A 15,843-nucleotide genomic window follows, 5' to 3' on the forward strand; every position below is an offset into this window, starting at 1 on the left:
TTACAAGCTCTGAGTGTTTGATATAAGTAATAATTAAGTGTGGCACAGGTGCAAAAGTAAAATTTTAGGATTCTAGATTAGGGGTCCAAAGGGGACAAGATGGAGGAATTGGGTGTGTCTTGTCCTTTTTATCCTCCTTCATGCCCTCCATGTTTCACTGTAGTGTTGGCATTTTTCTGTTGGTTCAGGCTGGGGACACACTGTCCAACGGAGGTGACAGATATTGGCACGTTATTGTAAATCCAGCACAGGTAGTTTCTGGTATTTAATGTTTGTACCATCCCACTGAGGGCAGAGCCCCACACGCTGCCCTGCAGGACAGAGCTGCAGCAGGGCAGCAGAACATGTTAGAGATAAACAGAATAAACAACCTTGAAACAGCACAGACCAATTATGGCTTCTTCTTTGGCAGGGGGGCAGAAAGACAGAGACTTTCTACAATCTGGGGATCACCAATACCCCAGATCCCAGCAGTGGGCAGTGCCAGCCCAGCCCCAGGCCCTGGCACAGCGCCGGTGGCAGCGGAGCCGGCACGGGGGCGAATCCCAGGCAGCGCCTTTGGGAGCCCCGGATCGCAGCGTTAGAGTGTGATTCGAGGTTTACATAACACCAGCGAGAGCTTTTGGCAGAAACAATTGGTATCAGCGAGGAGGAGGAAGCATCAGGAACAGCCGGCGGAGCAAAGAGACACCTCTCGCAGCAGCCCCCGGGCTAGGAAGAAAATAAATAACAAATGCAAAAGAAGCAACGCTTGGACAGCAGAGGGGGAGAGGGGAAAGCCTCCGCAGAGGGAAACCAAGGCTGAACCGTGGCTGAGACGAGCAGGGAATTAAACTCTTCCCCAGGCGCTCCAGCCATGCCTGCCACGCTCAGTGGTGAGCAGGGCAAAGCTGAGCATCCCGGGCTCCCGGGCTGTGAGCGATCAGCAGCTCCCACTGACTCTGGGGCTCTGAGGAGCCCAGGCAGGCTCCCAAAGCCATGGAGCTCTCTGCCCAATCCCAGAATCACAGAATAACGAGGTTGGAAGAGACCTCTAAGATCAAGTCCAACCCTAGCACCACAACTAGACTATAGCACCAAGTGCCAAGTCCAGTCTTTTTTTAAACACATCCAGAGATGGTGATTCCATCATCTCCCTGGGAAGACGATTCCAGTATTTTATTATTCTTTCAGTGAAAATTTTTTCCTAATATCCAACCTAAACCTTCCCTGACGTAGCTGAGGCTCTTGTTCTGTCAGTGCTGCCCGCTGGAAGAGATCGACTCTCACCTGTCTGCAGCCTCCCTTCAGGAGCTGTAGAGAGCAATAAGGTCACCTCTGAGCCTGCTCTTCTCCAGGCTAAACAACCCCAACTCCTTCAAACGTTCCTTGTAGGGTTTGTGTTCCAAACCAACCTCGTTGCCTCCTCTGGACGTGCTCAAGCATCTCAATGTCCTTCCTGAGCTGAGGGGACAGAACTGGACACAGCACTCAAGGTGTGATCTCACCAGCGCTGCGTGTAGAGGAAGAATCAACTCCCTACTCCTGCTGGTCACACAATTCCTGATGCAGGCCAGGATGCCCTTGGCCTTCTTGGCCAACCTCCCTGCAGAGCCTGGCTCCACCACTGCACCCGGCAACGTGAAACCTTCCAGCACACAAACTTCATTTTTAACTGAACTTGGCCTGGTGTTGCTGGGTTTCACTCCGGCAGAATTCACAGAATATTCCAAGCTGGAAGTGACTCATAAGGATCATCAAAGTCCAACTCCTGACCTGGCATGGGACAGCCCCAGGAATCACAAACCAAATCCAGAAAGATCCGCAGAGAAGGCTGGATTGCCCCACTGGCCTTGTGAGTGGTTCCACAATGGCCAAAGGGATGAGTTTCATGTAGCCCTTGTCCTGCTGGATGTCCCACAGTGCCACCAGAGAATGAGAGAATCCCAGAGGTGGGAAAACACCTCTGAGATCATCGAGTCCAACCATCGACTCAGCACTGGTTTAAAGGCCAGCATCAAACCATGGCCCCAAGCACCACGTCCCCACAATTTTGGAAGCACATGCCCTCACCCAGAGAGCAGGACAGCAACCACCAGCCCTATCTCACAGCTTCTGAGGACATCTGGTCCCTCAGCACCGTGGCCTGGTGTCCCAGTGATGGGAAGAGCCCCAGCAGCTCTCCAGGAGCCCGTGGATCCTGCAGTCTTCCTGCTGGATCTGTGCTAAGCAGGGAAGCAGCCTGTTCTCCAGACCTTTCTGTGCCAAGCAGAGCATCCCTTCCAAGCTGGCAGCGTCCCCGTGCTCATGGCACGATGACAGTGACACAAGCTCAAGCCCCAGATCCAGCACCAGGCTCTTCCTGATGCTATCCAAGCTATCCAAGCTCGGATAGCTTGGATATCTCTCAGCTATCCAAGATTTCCAGCTCTGGTGGCAAATGAGAAGCCCCAGTTGAGCTTCAGAACATCCTAAGACAATTCCTCAAAACAAGAGGATGTTAAAATCCACATTTCCCAGAGAATTCAAGCAGTGCTTTCCTGAAAATGGAAACTACCTGTGGCTTCACTTGCAGCTTCTGGAGGGCAGCTTGGATAGCAAGATATAAAATCAAACTTAATAGGCAAAGTTTCCATGATAAACTTGGATTTGCCTGTGACACAGGGATCCTGGTTTAGAATCCAATTTGGGTTGGAAGGGATCTTAAAGATCATCTCCCTGCCCTGCACAGCAGGTGGGGTGAAGGAGTGGGATGATAATTTTGTGCAGGGCTGCCCTTGATTCCAGCTCTTCACTTATTTCCTCTCCATCCTGCACACTGTGACCTTTCCAGGCAAAAAAAAAATAAAATTAAAAAAAATAAATAAATGAATACTATTAATGCATGCAGGGAAAGGATGCCAGAGTCAGCTCTGGAGCCTGCAGTCCAGATCCCTGCTCCCAGGACATATTCTAAATCTCAGTCAATACCACATGTTTTCCAAGGAACGAGGCATTTCACATTTTATTAATTCTCACTAAAGCCCTTTTTATTGCAAACTTTCTATTTAGCATTTGATTGCAGCCACCGCCACTGAGACTCTCACTGTATTAGAGCAGAAAATCTATTGATATTTTTCTTTCCTGCCATCTCAATCCCAGAAGGTGCTACTGAAATTAGTTCAAACACACTTGCAGAGGTCCTTTCCAGCCTGAGCTACTTTATGATTTTTAACATGTATTTGTTCCTTTGGTGCTCTCACACAAATTTGGTATCCCACTTCCACAGGTGGTTGAAGCTCCATGTTGTTATTCCCACCAGGATTTGGCCTCTCCTAAAAAGAAGGCTAAATATGCCAAACAACTCACTTAAAGGCCTGCAAGTTTGTGAACTAAAAAGACCATTTCAATACTTTCCACCTTTTCAAAGCCCAACTCTTAAAGGGAAAACCCAGCTTAATGGAATGTTCAAAACCCCACCATTCTGGATGATTTAAATCAAATGGTTAAATACTCCACATGTTTGGCACAGCCAGAACTATCTGCTTTGCAAACAGATGGCCACCCACTACTAATTTGCAACCTTGACACAGAAATGCAGGTTGTCAATTAATTAAAAAACAAATGCCAGCAGTCTTCAGTTCACATTATGAGCTGCAGCCTTTTCTCTTTATCTTAAATGAAGGAAAAAAAAAAAAATATATATATAAAGCTACCACCTACTAATGCAAACTCTTGGCATGTAATAAATGCTGGTCTCAGCTTGAACAGATTTATCAAGTTTAAACCACAGTGTCACCAACATCCGTCTGGGGTAGAGGAGCCCAGACCATAATTCCAGTGTCAGTCCCTAAATATCCCTGGACTGAAGGCTGACCTCACTGTCTGGCTGCAGGGCTGGGCCCACGGCGCTTGCTGGAAGGTTTTTCTTCCAGGGCTGTTTGATCTTCAATCAACAATGCTTATCAGGGCTAAAGTCTGCCAGCCATTCCCAAAAATTTGATATTTTTAACAGCACATTCTTCTTCTCCTTTGAACGCTATTTAGAGACAAGATAATGTGGCAGGGGAAAAGTTGCCTCCCTGGGTTGAGCATGAACAAATAGAGCAGGATCTGATGGGGGGGAATATTTTTCACTGCTACAAGCCCCAGTTTCTGTTCTTTATGTCCCCTCCTCCCAGTATTTCTGCTTTTTCTTCTTCATATGATATTCTAATGCTTTTTTGTGCCATTGCATAAGCTGAAACAAAGCAAGATAATTCAGCTAGAATTCACTATGGTTTTTATACATTTCATTTCCATGCTGTCAAAGTTTCTCTTCTTTTTGTTGAGGACTCCAGGGTACACTGCCCCTCTTCTGACAGTACGGACAACAGAGCTAATTCCCTAAAAATACATAATTCTTCCACTGCAGGCACACTGTTCTGAGTTGGCTCAGGGTATAAAACCCCTCCGTTCAAAGAAGCACCCAAGAAAACTAAGAAACAGGGAATAGATCTGTTATTTATTGACAAAAAAGAAATAAAAATCGTAGGGTTTAGTAACTCTAAGTGATGTAACAAAATCACTGAATGGTTTTGGTTGGATCTCATGCCACCCCTGCCATGGCAGGGACACCTTCCACTGTCCCAGGCTGCTCTAAGCCCCATCCAGCCTGGCCTTGGGCACTGCCAGGGATCCAGGGGCAGCCACAGCTGCTCTGGGCACCCTGTGCCAGGGCCTCAGAACCCTCACAGGGAACAATTCCTGCCCAATATCCCATCCAGCCCTACCTTCTGACAGTGGGAGCCATTCCCTGGGTCCTGTCCCTCCATCCCTTGTCCCCAGTCCCTCTCCAGCTCTCCTGGAGCCCCTTTAGCCCTGGCAGGGGCTCTGAGGTTTCCCCTTCACCTTCTCCTCTCCAGGCTGGCTCCAGAGCAGAGGGGCTCCAGCCCTTGGAGGATCTCTGTCACCTCCTCAGGACTTGCTCCAACAGCTCCATGTCCTTCTCATGTTGGGGGCCTTCAGCAGCCCACCCCGTGCCTCCCACAGCTCCACAGAGGTCCCTGGGGCATCCTCCCCTCTGCAGAAAGGAGAGGTGAGGGTGGGGTGGAATCAAGCAGCTCATCCTAGACCAGGGCTTTGCTCTCAGGGGAGAAAGAAACTCAGCCTGCACTGCTGGAACAGGGCTGAGCTCCAGCAGCTCCACACGAGGCCAAGCTCTCCATGACAATCTCCTCCCCTTCCCAGCAGCATCCTTCACACTAAAACTGCTGCATTTGAGGGTTTTCAAAAGGCTTGACAAGTCCTAACGAGCCTGCAGAGCCCTACCACCTTCCCAGGGAGAGGGAGATGCTCAGGAGTAAACAGCTGGATGAACCTGGCTGGAAAGGTGAAGCTTCCTTCGTGGGTATAAATGTGGAGATCCACATCTTTGGAAGAGAGAAGCCTTTCACATGTCCCAGGCTCTTCTCACACTTGTCCACAGGCCTGGATCTCCTGCAATGGATCCTCAGTGCTCAGGGTGACTCAAATTATTCCTAAAACAACCCCCACATGTCTGGGGGGCCCTGAACTGAGCTGCTGCTTCTGGATAGGGCGAGCTTGGCCAGCTCCTGGAGAGGATAAAAAGCAGAGCCATGACACAGCTCTTATCTCCCAACCTTGGCCACGGGCAAGAACAGAGATGGAGAGGAAGATGATTGTTTTTTCTAAAGTGGAGAGGAAAAGCACCATGCACATGCAGACAGCTGGGCAGAAATGGGATGGAGCCTCCCTGACGAGCCCAGATGGGGATGGAAACTCTGACTCATTGGTAGATTTTGTGGGAAGAGAAACCTGCTGATGTGATCCAGCTAATCTGATAAAAAAGTGCTCCTTGCCACTGGGGGTGAAACAGGATTGTGGGGAAAACACAACCTGGGTGACAGTGAGGATGGTGGCATGTCACCAGAGGGGAGGGTGGCACCTGCCAGGGCTTGTCCTCCACCTCCCCTGAGCACCACAGGGCCAGAGCTGCCCCAGACCTTCTCCTCCAGGCTGGGGCTCTGCTGCCTGGAAGATGATGCTCACTGGGAATGGGGAGAAGCGGCTCAGAGCAGAGCTGTGGCAAGTTCTGCCACCTGTCCCACAGCTCCTTGTACTGCCACCCCTCTTTCCTATCACCTGCTAAGTCATGAGATCCTCAGAAACCCAGGGAAAAAAAGGCAGCACGAGAGCGAGGGGCTGAGTCCTCAGACCAACAGAAAAAAAATAAACCTTCTTCACTTTAAACACTGGCAAAATTCCACCTCCTGTGCCCAGGTCCAGCCCAGAATTAGAGGTCAAGAAGCTGCCTCGGACCAAGGCTGGGCTGATTTCTGCAGATCAGGTTCTGGTGAAGCCACGTGCAGCGACCAACACAAGCCAATAATCCCTCCACAAGAACAATTCCTGGCTCAGGCCCCCGTTCTGCACTTCCCTCCCAGCTCCCTTCGCCACGGAGCTGCGAGCTCACAGTCGTCAGGAAGAGATTTAATTATATCTGCAGAGGTCAAGCAATCCATGCAAAAGATGGGGGAGGCGGAGAGAGGTTCTGTGGCACAGCGCAGAGATTCTGCCTGCAGCACCGCGGCAGCCAGGGCCATTTTTCAGGGAAGAAATGGCATCCATCAGAACAAAACCTCCAGAGGGAAACAATAGGAAAACGTTGTGGGGGGGGAGGCAGACAATTAAGATATTTAAATCTGGTCATACAGGTGCAAAATCTGGTGATTTAATGCTGTTTTCTATCTTTTTTTTAAATTATTATTATTTTAAGAGTGGTGTGATCAGTGTTTATTCCACTAAGTTTTGTTGAGAGATTTCTTCCTGCTGAAGCTGAGCTGTGTATCCCCAATTACTATAATTATATATATCATATATAATACATAATATAATTTCTCTCATATATTAGATAATAGATAATTTATGTACACCATAGAATATAGTATATGCCATCTATAATTTATGTGTGATATTATAGAACATACATTATGCATTATTTAATTATATTAAAATGAGTGTAAAATCACAAAGGTGGAACATTAGAGCTCAAACCTCCAATTAGGAATTGATAGTTTGAAAGCTCTAATCACACTAACACTTCAGCCTGACTTGAGGAATACTGAATAAGATCTCAAGAGGAGGCAGAGGTGCTGCTACACGACAGTTCAGACAGAAGCCTCGCACTCACCGGATGGAAAATTGTCAGGAAAAACACATTAGCAACACAATAACTTATTTTTAATGTGGAGCTGTTAGGAAAACACAATTATATGCTTCATTTATACTGCAAGATATAACCCAACTTATGGTAAAAGCATTTAGAGCTCGTTTTGTAAAAAAAAAAACAACAGAGGAGTACAAAGGTAATAGGGAAAAATTGTACCTCGAGGGGAGAACACTCTCCCCTCCCAGTGGGGCCAGTCTGTGGTGGGGGAGCATCCTCTCCTCCTGCTCCCTGTATCCAGCAGGAAGGAGATGCAAAGTGAAGGCAGCATGCAAACAGAGATTTTTCTGCAAATGCTGCAGAAGGATCACAATGGGAACAACAACCCCCAGGAAAGGAGCTGGCAGTGCCCGTCCTTACAAGGAGGAAAAGCTGGAAGAGCTCTGCAAGGTTCCAGGTGCTCTCCCACTGCCCTAGCATGAGGATCAGCTATGCATCCTCCAAGCTATGGGGTGCTCTGGTCTGTACAAGAAAATTCACTTTATTAGCAGGATGTTTTCTCTGTTCTGGATGCACAAACTGATCCTGGTGCCTGCTGCAGGCTCAGAGGTCCAGGGCAGAGCTGTTCATGGATTTACTCTGCAGTTATGGTAGTGCAACACCCCCAGGCACTGGAACACCGATTCAGGGGACAATCATTGATTTGAAGAATCATAAAGAAATCAGAGAAACTTGTACAGTTTTGATCCTGAATTTTTTTGTCTCTTGATGTCTCCTCTGCTACAAGGACTTCCATGGATCGGGCCCTTGACAAGGTTATTCAGAAGCAGCCCAAACAATCGTCAGATCGGTCTTCAAAACATCTCCCATTGTTCCCAAAACAACCAGATTAAAGCCTCCCCTCTGTGCTTGCAGAGAGAACAACATTTTCTATGAATGGATGGACATTCATTATTTAGCTCCCAATCCCTGACTTAAAGCCCAAGGCAAAAAAATGGAGCTTCAAACACTTTCTGCTGTGCAACCCATCAAAGGCCACTCTGAAGAACACAGGGTTGTCCCACTGAGTAACTCAACCACTTTTCAGAGGAAGCCCTTTCCCATATTCAGGGCCTAAAAGAAAAAAAAAATTAAAAATCTACATTTGCAAATCAACAGGAGCTGCCTGCCAAATGAGAATGAAATGGGCCCCAAATTAAAAATCTGCTGGACTTTGTTCTCCATCCAAAATCCTCCATCTCCAAAGAAAGATTTATGCTACTTCAAAACAGAGTTGGCTTCGGAATTAGGAAGGGAAAGAATGAATTTTATCTTCCAGAATGGCAAAGCAGTGCTGGAACAAGGAAAAAGGGACCATGTTTATCACTGCAATGTACAATTTATTGTAAAAGTCAAACCAGAACATTTCACATAAATGCATTTGCTACATCGACTTGGGCTCGTACCAGCTCAGATCCCATTTCAGAACGGTTCTTAAAAGAAGAGAGCATTGGTTGCAGACTAATACCCATCACATGACTAGTAGATTTTAATGGTGTATTGGCAAAAGGGTTTTGTGAATTTATCAGCCCAAAAGGCAAGAGACAGGGTGTGTTTGGAGAGGCAAAACTACAGGATCCTACAAGGAAAATTCGGGAAAAGGTTTGACGGTGCTGATGAATCCTACAGAAATCCTGCAGGGTTAATAACGGGGCCCCCAGCATGGGGATTCCCAAGGACCACAGGCATTCCCAGGGTCTCACAGCAGTGTGGATTTGGTATTCCCAGGCTGAGTTCTCCTCCTCCTCCTCCTCCTTATCAATCCCCATCAATTCCACCGGCTGGAAATTGGGCATCCTGCTAGCCCAGTGTGAGCGTTGTAACACCAGAAGCAAGCAGGAAGAATTTATATTTAAATTTATTTCTGCAGGAAGAATAGAGATGGTAATTCACTCCCCAAAGACGCCCCTGGGGAGCAGGATCACTCCTCCTGCAGCCCAGCATCCCTGCACACCCTGCATGAAAGAGCTCAGGGCATCGTGCTCTGGCAGGATTCCTCTCACAGGCCTCCCTTGCCAAGGCAATTTCGCTTGGGCAGAGAAGGGAAAACTCCCTCCTGAGCTTTGTGGACCCACACACACAATTTAGGATGTAGGAAAAACCCCTCCATGCTGGTGTATCAGCCAGCACACCAGATCCTGTCACTAAAGCTCTGCTAAGAGCAGAACGCGTCTCGGCGTTACTAAAATGCACATTTTTTTACCCTACTGTGGTTTCCTTACTGTGAAATAGAGCTGCAGAATCTCCCTAGAGCTCCAGCGGGAAAAATCCCCACATTTTCTCAAAGCAATTGGAGGGGTGGGAAAATGCCCCACCAGGGAGTGACACCCCCTTAGGTGGTGCAGGAACACGCTGCTCTCCCCAAAACACCGGCACCACACACGAGCAGCTCAAAACCCTCTGAAAGCTTTCCTGGCAAGCCAGCAGGAAGGGGAATGCAGCAGGTACCAATGCCCCAGGAAAGTGGCCAGAGGGGCCAGGAAAAGGGGTTTAGACCCAAATCTAAACAAGGAATCCAAACCAGAGGTGTTTCCTTTAGTGGTGCTCAGGTGGTCGATGACAGGGATGGACGTCACAGTTTGGATGAGGGCTCCTCACACTTTCAGCTGAACTCCCCAGTCCCCCATGGCCACTGGGAAGACACCAGAGGTTTTCCTGCTGTCCCAGGGGTGGAGCAGGTCCTGGATCCAGCCCACAGGATGGAGGGGCCAGTACTCCAGAGTGGGAAACACTCGTTGCAGCTTCTCCTCTCAGGTGGCTCCTTATCACCCCCACACCTTGGGAGGAGCACTCTGCAGTGCTAAAAATCCTGCCAAGGAGCATCAGGCTGTGAGCAGCAGCTCCCTGGGCACCAGGAAGTTTGGGGCTGGCTCTTCTCCCCATCTGCCATGGCAGGCTGCTCCATGCAGGATCACCAGTAACACGGACTAGTTTATACAGGGAGCCTTTTCCCCAGCTTTGATGCCACAGAAACTCCTGATCCATCAGAACTCCTCACCAAACGCAGTCAGCAGAAGGGAGGGCTCCTTCTCACCCTGTCTGATGGGGCAGGAGAGCTCTCGTTATCCATTTGTGGGTGTCCAGCCCCTTACCACCTTCTCCATCCCTCCCAGTGGCCAGTCCTTCCAGGGAAAACAGGGATGCTGCGGAAGCAGTTAAAGGAAGGGTGCAAATTTTCCCCTTCTGGGGAGGCCCGGGCTGAGCACACACTCCCGTTTCATTATCCCTCTAAACATCCCTTGTCCTTTCAGAAATGGAAATGCTGATGTGCAATAGGCCCCTGCATAGCTGCAAAGAGGAATTGTGGCTGACTGCAGCATGCAGACGAGATTGGAGACCTCCTGGTAACAATATCATGGCCAGTAAGTGCACAAAACAATTCCATTAACATTTCAGGCTGCTCTGGGCTAAGGCAGCTTTGCCGTGCGAGTTATTTATGCACAGTGACACTGCACAGCCCAGCTTTGCTGCCTCCCCCTAAAGAAATAAATAAGTAAAGGGAAAAAAAAACCAACAAAACAAATAAAAAAAAACCTGAACAAAAGAAGCTTTTTAAATCAAAGCGCTTTAGAGCGTCTCCATGAGCTCAGTGAAGCCGGAGGACAGCAAAGAGCCTGTAAGTGCTCCTTGCCCAGGTCCTTCCAGAGATGGATTTTATCCAGGATATCTGCATGCCATAGTGGGAGAATTCTGATTTTTCCACCCTACTCTCCTCTGTATCATTTTTAAGTAGAAATGCTTTGAGGCAGACACTGTCTCAGCCCAGCCCTGTGCTGAGCCACTGGCACCAGAGAGGAGCAACGGGGTTGGGATTGGTGTGAGGTTCTGGAGTTTCCCAGAGAATCCCATGTGGCTCCAGGAAGGAGGAGAACTCTTGTTCCATGGCAGGCACAAGAGAACAGCACTGGGCCGGATCCCCCCTGCACCTGCCGGAGTTATCCGAAGGAAAAGCAGCAGGAGAAGGAAATGCAGCTCCTCCCGCGCCACTCCGGGCCACGGTTTGATGCTGAAGTTGTCGCTGCTGTACCTGCAGCCTGTCAGGGAAACTGAGTCAGCCCATTCCATCCCTGCCTTCATCCCAGCGGCCTCATGCCCCAGACAAACGTGCACGGCTGTGCATAAGCAAATGTAATTTGATAACTCAGAAAAGAAAAGAAGGGGAGGGGATGGAAAAAGCACCCCGAATATCAGCAAAGGGTAAGTCACTTCCTTTTTTTTGCCGCTGTTCCCGATGCTCGGCAGTGTAGCAGTGACAACAGCAGCATCTGGTGGCAGTGGTCAGTACCGGGCCGCTCCCCCCGCTGTCCCACCCGGCCCGGGCAGCAGCAGCGCCCATCGCTGAGGGCTGAGCTCGCTGCACCCCCAGAAGAGGCGATTTCCCGCAGCCTGCCGGCCGCAGCCGCAGCGAGGAGCCGCGGATCAATTGCGAGCGCCTAATCCGGGATTAATCTCAGGGATTCAGGCCACGGATGAGTTGAGGACGAGGGGCCCCGCGGCTCGGGGGGACACGGCACCGCAGCCCCAAGGCTGAGACACTGCGAGCGCGGCCCCAGCCCCAGCCCCGCACAAAGCACTGCGAGGCAAAGTAAATCGTGTTGGCATCCAACAACTTCTTGGTAAAAGCGAGTTCCGAAAGCCAGCAGGATTCGGGGGCAGCCGCACTGCCAGTGGCTCACGCTCACACGATCCCAGATTTCTGCTTTCACACACTACGGGCGGATGTTTCAGCCGGACAAATGTCCTGCTCCCAGGTGATCCGGCTCTCGTTAGTATTTTAAGAGCTTAGTTAGTGTTTTAAGAGCAACGGCAATGATAATAAAACGCTTTGAAGCCAGCGGTACGCAGACACAGGCGAAAACAACGAAAGTTGTTTCCTTTCAGTATAATCCGGCATCTCAAAATAAACGAGAACGCTTAGGTTTGCTACAACTTAATAAAAAGAGATAAATAACTCACTGACAGAGAAACAGTTAAATACATCTCTTGATACATTAAGATTGATTTGCCGCGCCTGGGAAGCCGCACGCATTTCTCTCTGCTTGTGTCTTAAGAGTTTGATCCCAAAGTATCACAACAGTGAGATGAGCCGAGAGCATCCTGAGCTGCTGTGCCGACGCAGGAGAGCATTTTCTCCTTTTATTAACTTTTTTCGACGCAATTACCCGAATTTGGCCCGGAGGGCAGCAAGGATTACTTCTGGGATGATCCCCCTTCCTCCAAAGAGATCTGGATCCCAGGGCTTTGTAGCTGAAACATCAGCGCTGTTTACCCAGAGCGAGCAAGGCGATAATCGCAGAAAACTCCTTATCCCTGAAGTAGCATCTCTCCCCTTCGCTGCGTTTTCTCCGGGATGAGGGAAATTTCCTAGAGCACCTCCGCGGTCTCAAATATCCCCTGCGCATCCCTCTCCCGTTACAAGTGCAGGATGCTTCACCTCGCAACTGCAGCGAGCGGGGAAAATGTGGGTGAGGGAGGTTTCTCCGCCGTGCTGGGGTCTGGGGGCACACGGACACCCCCAGCCCGGAGCTGGGTGTCCCCTCCGCGGGAGCGCAGCGGCAGGTGCGGGACAGAGGCGAGGAACGGGGCCGGACCCCGCTCGGGACGAGGCGCGACCCGGCCCGGCGGCTCCGCAGCTCGTGAAGAAGGTGCAAAACAACAACACGGAGAAGAACAGCAGGAAAAAAGTACCCGACAACAACCGCAACAACAACCCCCACCTCGGGCCGAGCGCTCCCGGAGCGGGGGAGGTTAAACCCAGCGGGCACGGACGCACGGACACACGGACACACGGACACACGGACACACGGACACACGGACACACGGACACGGCGCTCCGCCGAGCAGCGCCCGGGCTCGGGCTCCCCCCGCCCGCTGCGGGCACCCGACGGCTCCCCCCGCTCCGCTTCCAGACCACTTTCAAAATTCCCTCCCGCAGCAGCCGGCGCCGCCGGCACTTTCCGTCCCCGTGTCCCGGTGTCCCGGTGTCCCGGTGTCCCCGTCCCCGCGGAGCCGCGGCGGGACGCGCCGAGCGCGGAACCCCCCGCGCCCCCCGTACCTTGTTGCAGTGATAATAATCCAGCGGGCCGAGGCAAGTGGGGTCCGCGCCGGGCAGCGAGCCCACGGCGGGGGGGGCGGAGGGGTAGAACCGAACGTCCATGCCGGGGCTGCGGGCGGCGGCAGGCGGGGGCTCCAGCGGGCATGGACCCGGCTGCGGCGGCGGCGGTGCCTCTGGCGCGGGGAGAGGGCGGGGAGAGGGCGGGCGGCGGCGCAGGGGGGGCGGGCGGCGGCCCCCGGCCCGCCCCGCTCCGCCCGCCCCGCGCCGGGGCCGCTATTGTTCGCGGCGGGCCCGGGCGGCTCCTCCCGCGGGCAGCGCCGCCGGAGCCCCGCGGAGGGACCCATCCCCGGCCGCCGCCGCAGCCGTCCGCAGATTGCCCCACAGATTGTCTTCCGTGCCCCACAGCCCGCCCCGTGCCCGGTGTGCCCTCTCCCCACGCGGGACGGTGCCCAGCAGCTTCGTTTCCCGCTGCACCTGGTGCCCGCCCGCGGATGAAGGATGCTGTCCAGCGCGCTGGTCCACCCTCAGTAGGAACCCCAAATAGGTCCCCCGTTTAGGACCCCTAATTACGCCCTATTTCTGGAAGGTCTGTGCCTCCCCCAGCCAGGCTCAACCTCCTCACCTGGCGTTGGCTTCCTGCTCCCCAGGGCACGGAGAACCCCCATTGTCCCCCCAGCCTCGGCTTTCCACACATCCCATCCACGCATCTTTATAATTCCCGCTGCTGGAAGGCAGCTCCAGCCATGGGCACCCTCCCGGCCATCCCCCTCCGCCTCCCACGGGCCGGGATTTTCGGGGCACAGCAGCATGGAAAACCCGAATGTGTCTTTGGGGAGGGAGGATGCTCGGGGTGAACAGGCTGGGCGTGCAGAGTTCCCTTTCCTTCCCTCGCTGCTGCGGGCTCCGCTCTCTCCCGCTCCCTTCCAGCGGCTCCCAACAGATCCCTCTGGAAAAGCAGCCCAGTGGGAGAGAATGTTGTATACAGAGTGGTTTTGCAATGCGTTATCCCATCCCTAGGCAGAGGGAAACGCTTGAAAGTTGCAACAACCGGTCCATACGCTGGCAAAGAGCTGGGACAGGGCTGGGCGAGTCAGTTTGCTGGCAAATCTCCAAGAGAAATTGCCTTTTTTCTTTTTTTTTTTTTCTTTCTTTTCTTAGAAAAAACCCTCCTGACTGACTCTGCACCCTTCAGGACTCTCTGGAGCTGGAAAACTGAGCTAAAGAAATGCTGAGTTCTTCCTCCAGTGTCTTTCATTGCAAGAGTGGGGCCAATTCCTGCCAAATTCAGGGAGGGGGAGGTGGGCTGGGGTTTCGAGGGAATGCCAGCTCCAGAAATCAAGTGATTATGTAAAAATCACAGCACTCATTTAAATTAAAAACAAGATTTCAGCTGTTGTGGTGGTGGAAAAAAATTGATTTAAGGATAAAAATTGACTTGGGCACAAAAGCTACTTCCCATTTATTATTATTTTTCAAACTGTGGGATTTTTTCTGGAGAACCAGCATCGATCCTTTTGCATTTAGCAGCGAAGCAGGTTTCCTTCAGGAGTTCTCCACCAGGGAAGCTGCTCCGAGGGCTCCCAGTCAAAGGCATAATAGAGATGTCTAATATTTTGCATTAAAACTTTGAATATCTGAGCTTCACTGATCTGTGCCCTTCCTGATTTACACACCCACCAAAAGGACTGGCTTTCCTGTCTCCCTGTTTCAGCAAATACTGAACTGACATGTCATATTATTAGAGCTTCATTATTTTTGTAAAACCTTCCCAAGTAGAGTGACTGGTATATTACAAAGTATAAATAATTAAAATAATAGAGATGTCAAAATAATGGAACAAAGTGTATTTTTTGATGCATTATTCTGGCTTGTTTATCCACAAAGTCAGTAATTAGTAAGCAGCCTCTGAGTCATTAGCAAGGTTTGGCTGTAGTATTATCTTTATTAATTATCATAATTATTATATTTCTTATATTGTGGAGTCGCTGCTAGTGGCTTTGCAGTTAAGGCAGAATTGACTTTCCCACTAAAAGCAGGATTTAATTCTGTTGTTTCCTTAGAAAATGAGCACATTTCGTCACCAGACATGCAGCATCTCCCTGGCTGATACAACCCAATTTATTTGCAGTGCCTGAGCCACCCCATCTCCCCCTTTCAGACTCTCTCAAAGCTCATTTTTTCCCCAATGAAGCTCCGTTTTCTCAGATTTACACAGATATACACATATATATGCCAAGGGAGGCTGGCAGAGGGAATGCTCCTCGTCAGAGCAACGTTCTCACAGCTCACCTCGTGTCTCCAGTGCTTCTCCTCCTCAGATTGTCAGGAGAAGACAACCTAGTGGAGCTGAGCCCCACCTCGGTCAGGCCTGGGTAGCCCTGGGTGCCTCCAGCCTCCCTCCAAGGCTCTCTGCCCATGCATCAGCAGCTCCTGCCCCTGCCCAGCCTCACTATGCCCCCAGGATGCCTCCAGCTTGTGCCTGCTGCTGAATCCTCCTTCAGCAGGATTTTCCCCTGTGTTTTGTCCTGGTGGCACTTTGCTGTCGAGCAAATGTAGGTCTGCCAGGGGATGCAGATTTGTGTGAGCTCTGCTCTCCTCCAGCACCTCTCCACACAGGATCAGC

General features: G+C 51.0%; 1 protein-coding gene across 1 annotated transcript in view; it reads right to left on the reverse strand.

The window, feature by feature from the left end:
• TOX2 (TOX high mobility group box family member 2) overlaps positions 1-13,435 on the reverse strand; it is a 158,874-nt gene extending 145,439 nt beyond the window's left edge. Inside the window, exon 1 of the mRNA XM_030288549.4 lies at positions 13,221-13,435. Within this exon, the coding sequence (XP_030144409.1) occupies positions 13,221-13,322 (102 nt within the window). The 5' untranslated portion in view covers positions 13,323-13,435. The remainder of the gene's footprint in view (positions 1-13,220) is intronic.
• Between the last annotated feature and the right edge of the window lie 2,408 nt (positions 13,436-15,843).

Source organism: Taeniopygia guttata, chromosome 20 (genome assembly GCF_048771995.1).
Source record: "Taeniopygia guttata chromosome 20, bTaeGut7.mat, whole genome shotgun sequence".
NCBI lineage: Eukaryota > Metazoa > Chordata > Aves > Passeriformes > Estrildidae > Taeniopygia > Taeniopygia guttata.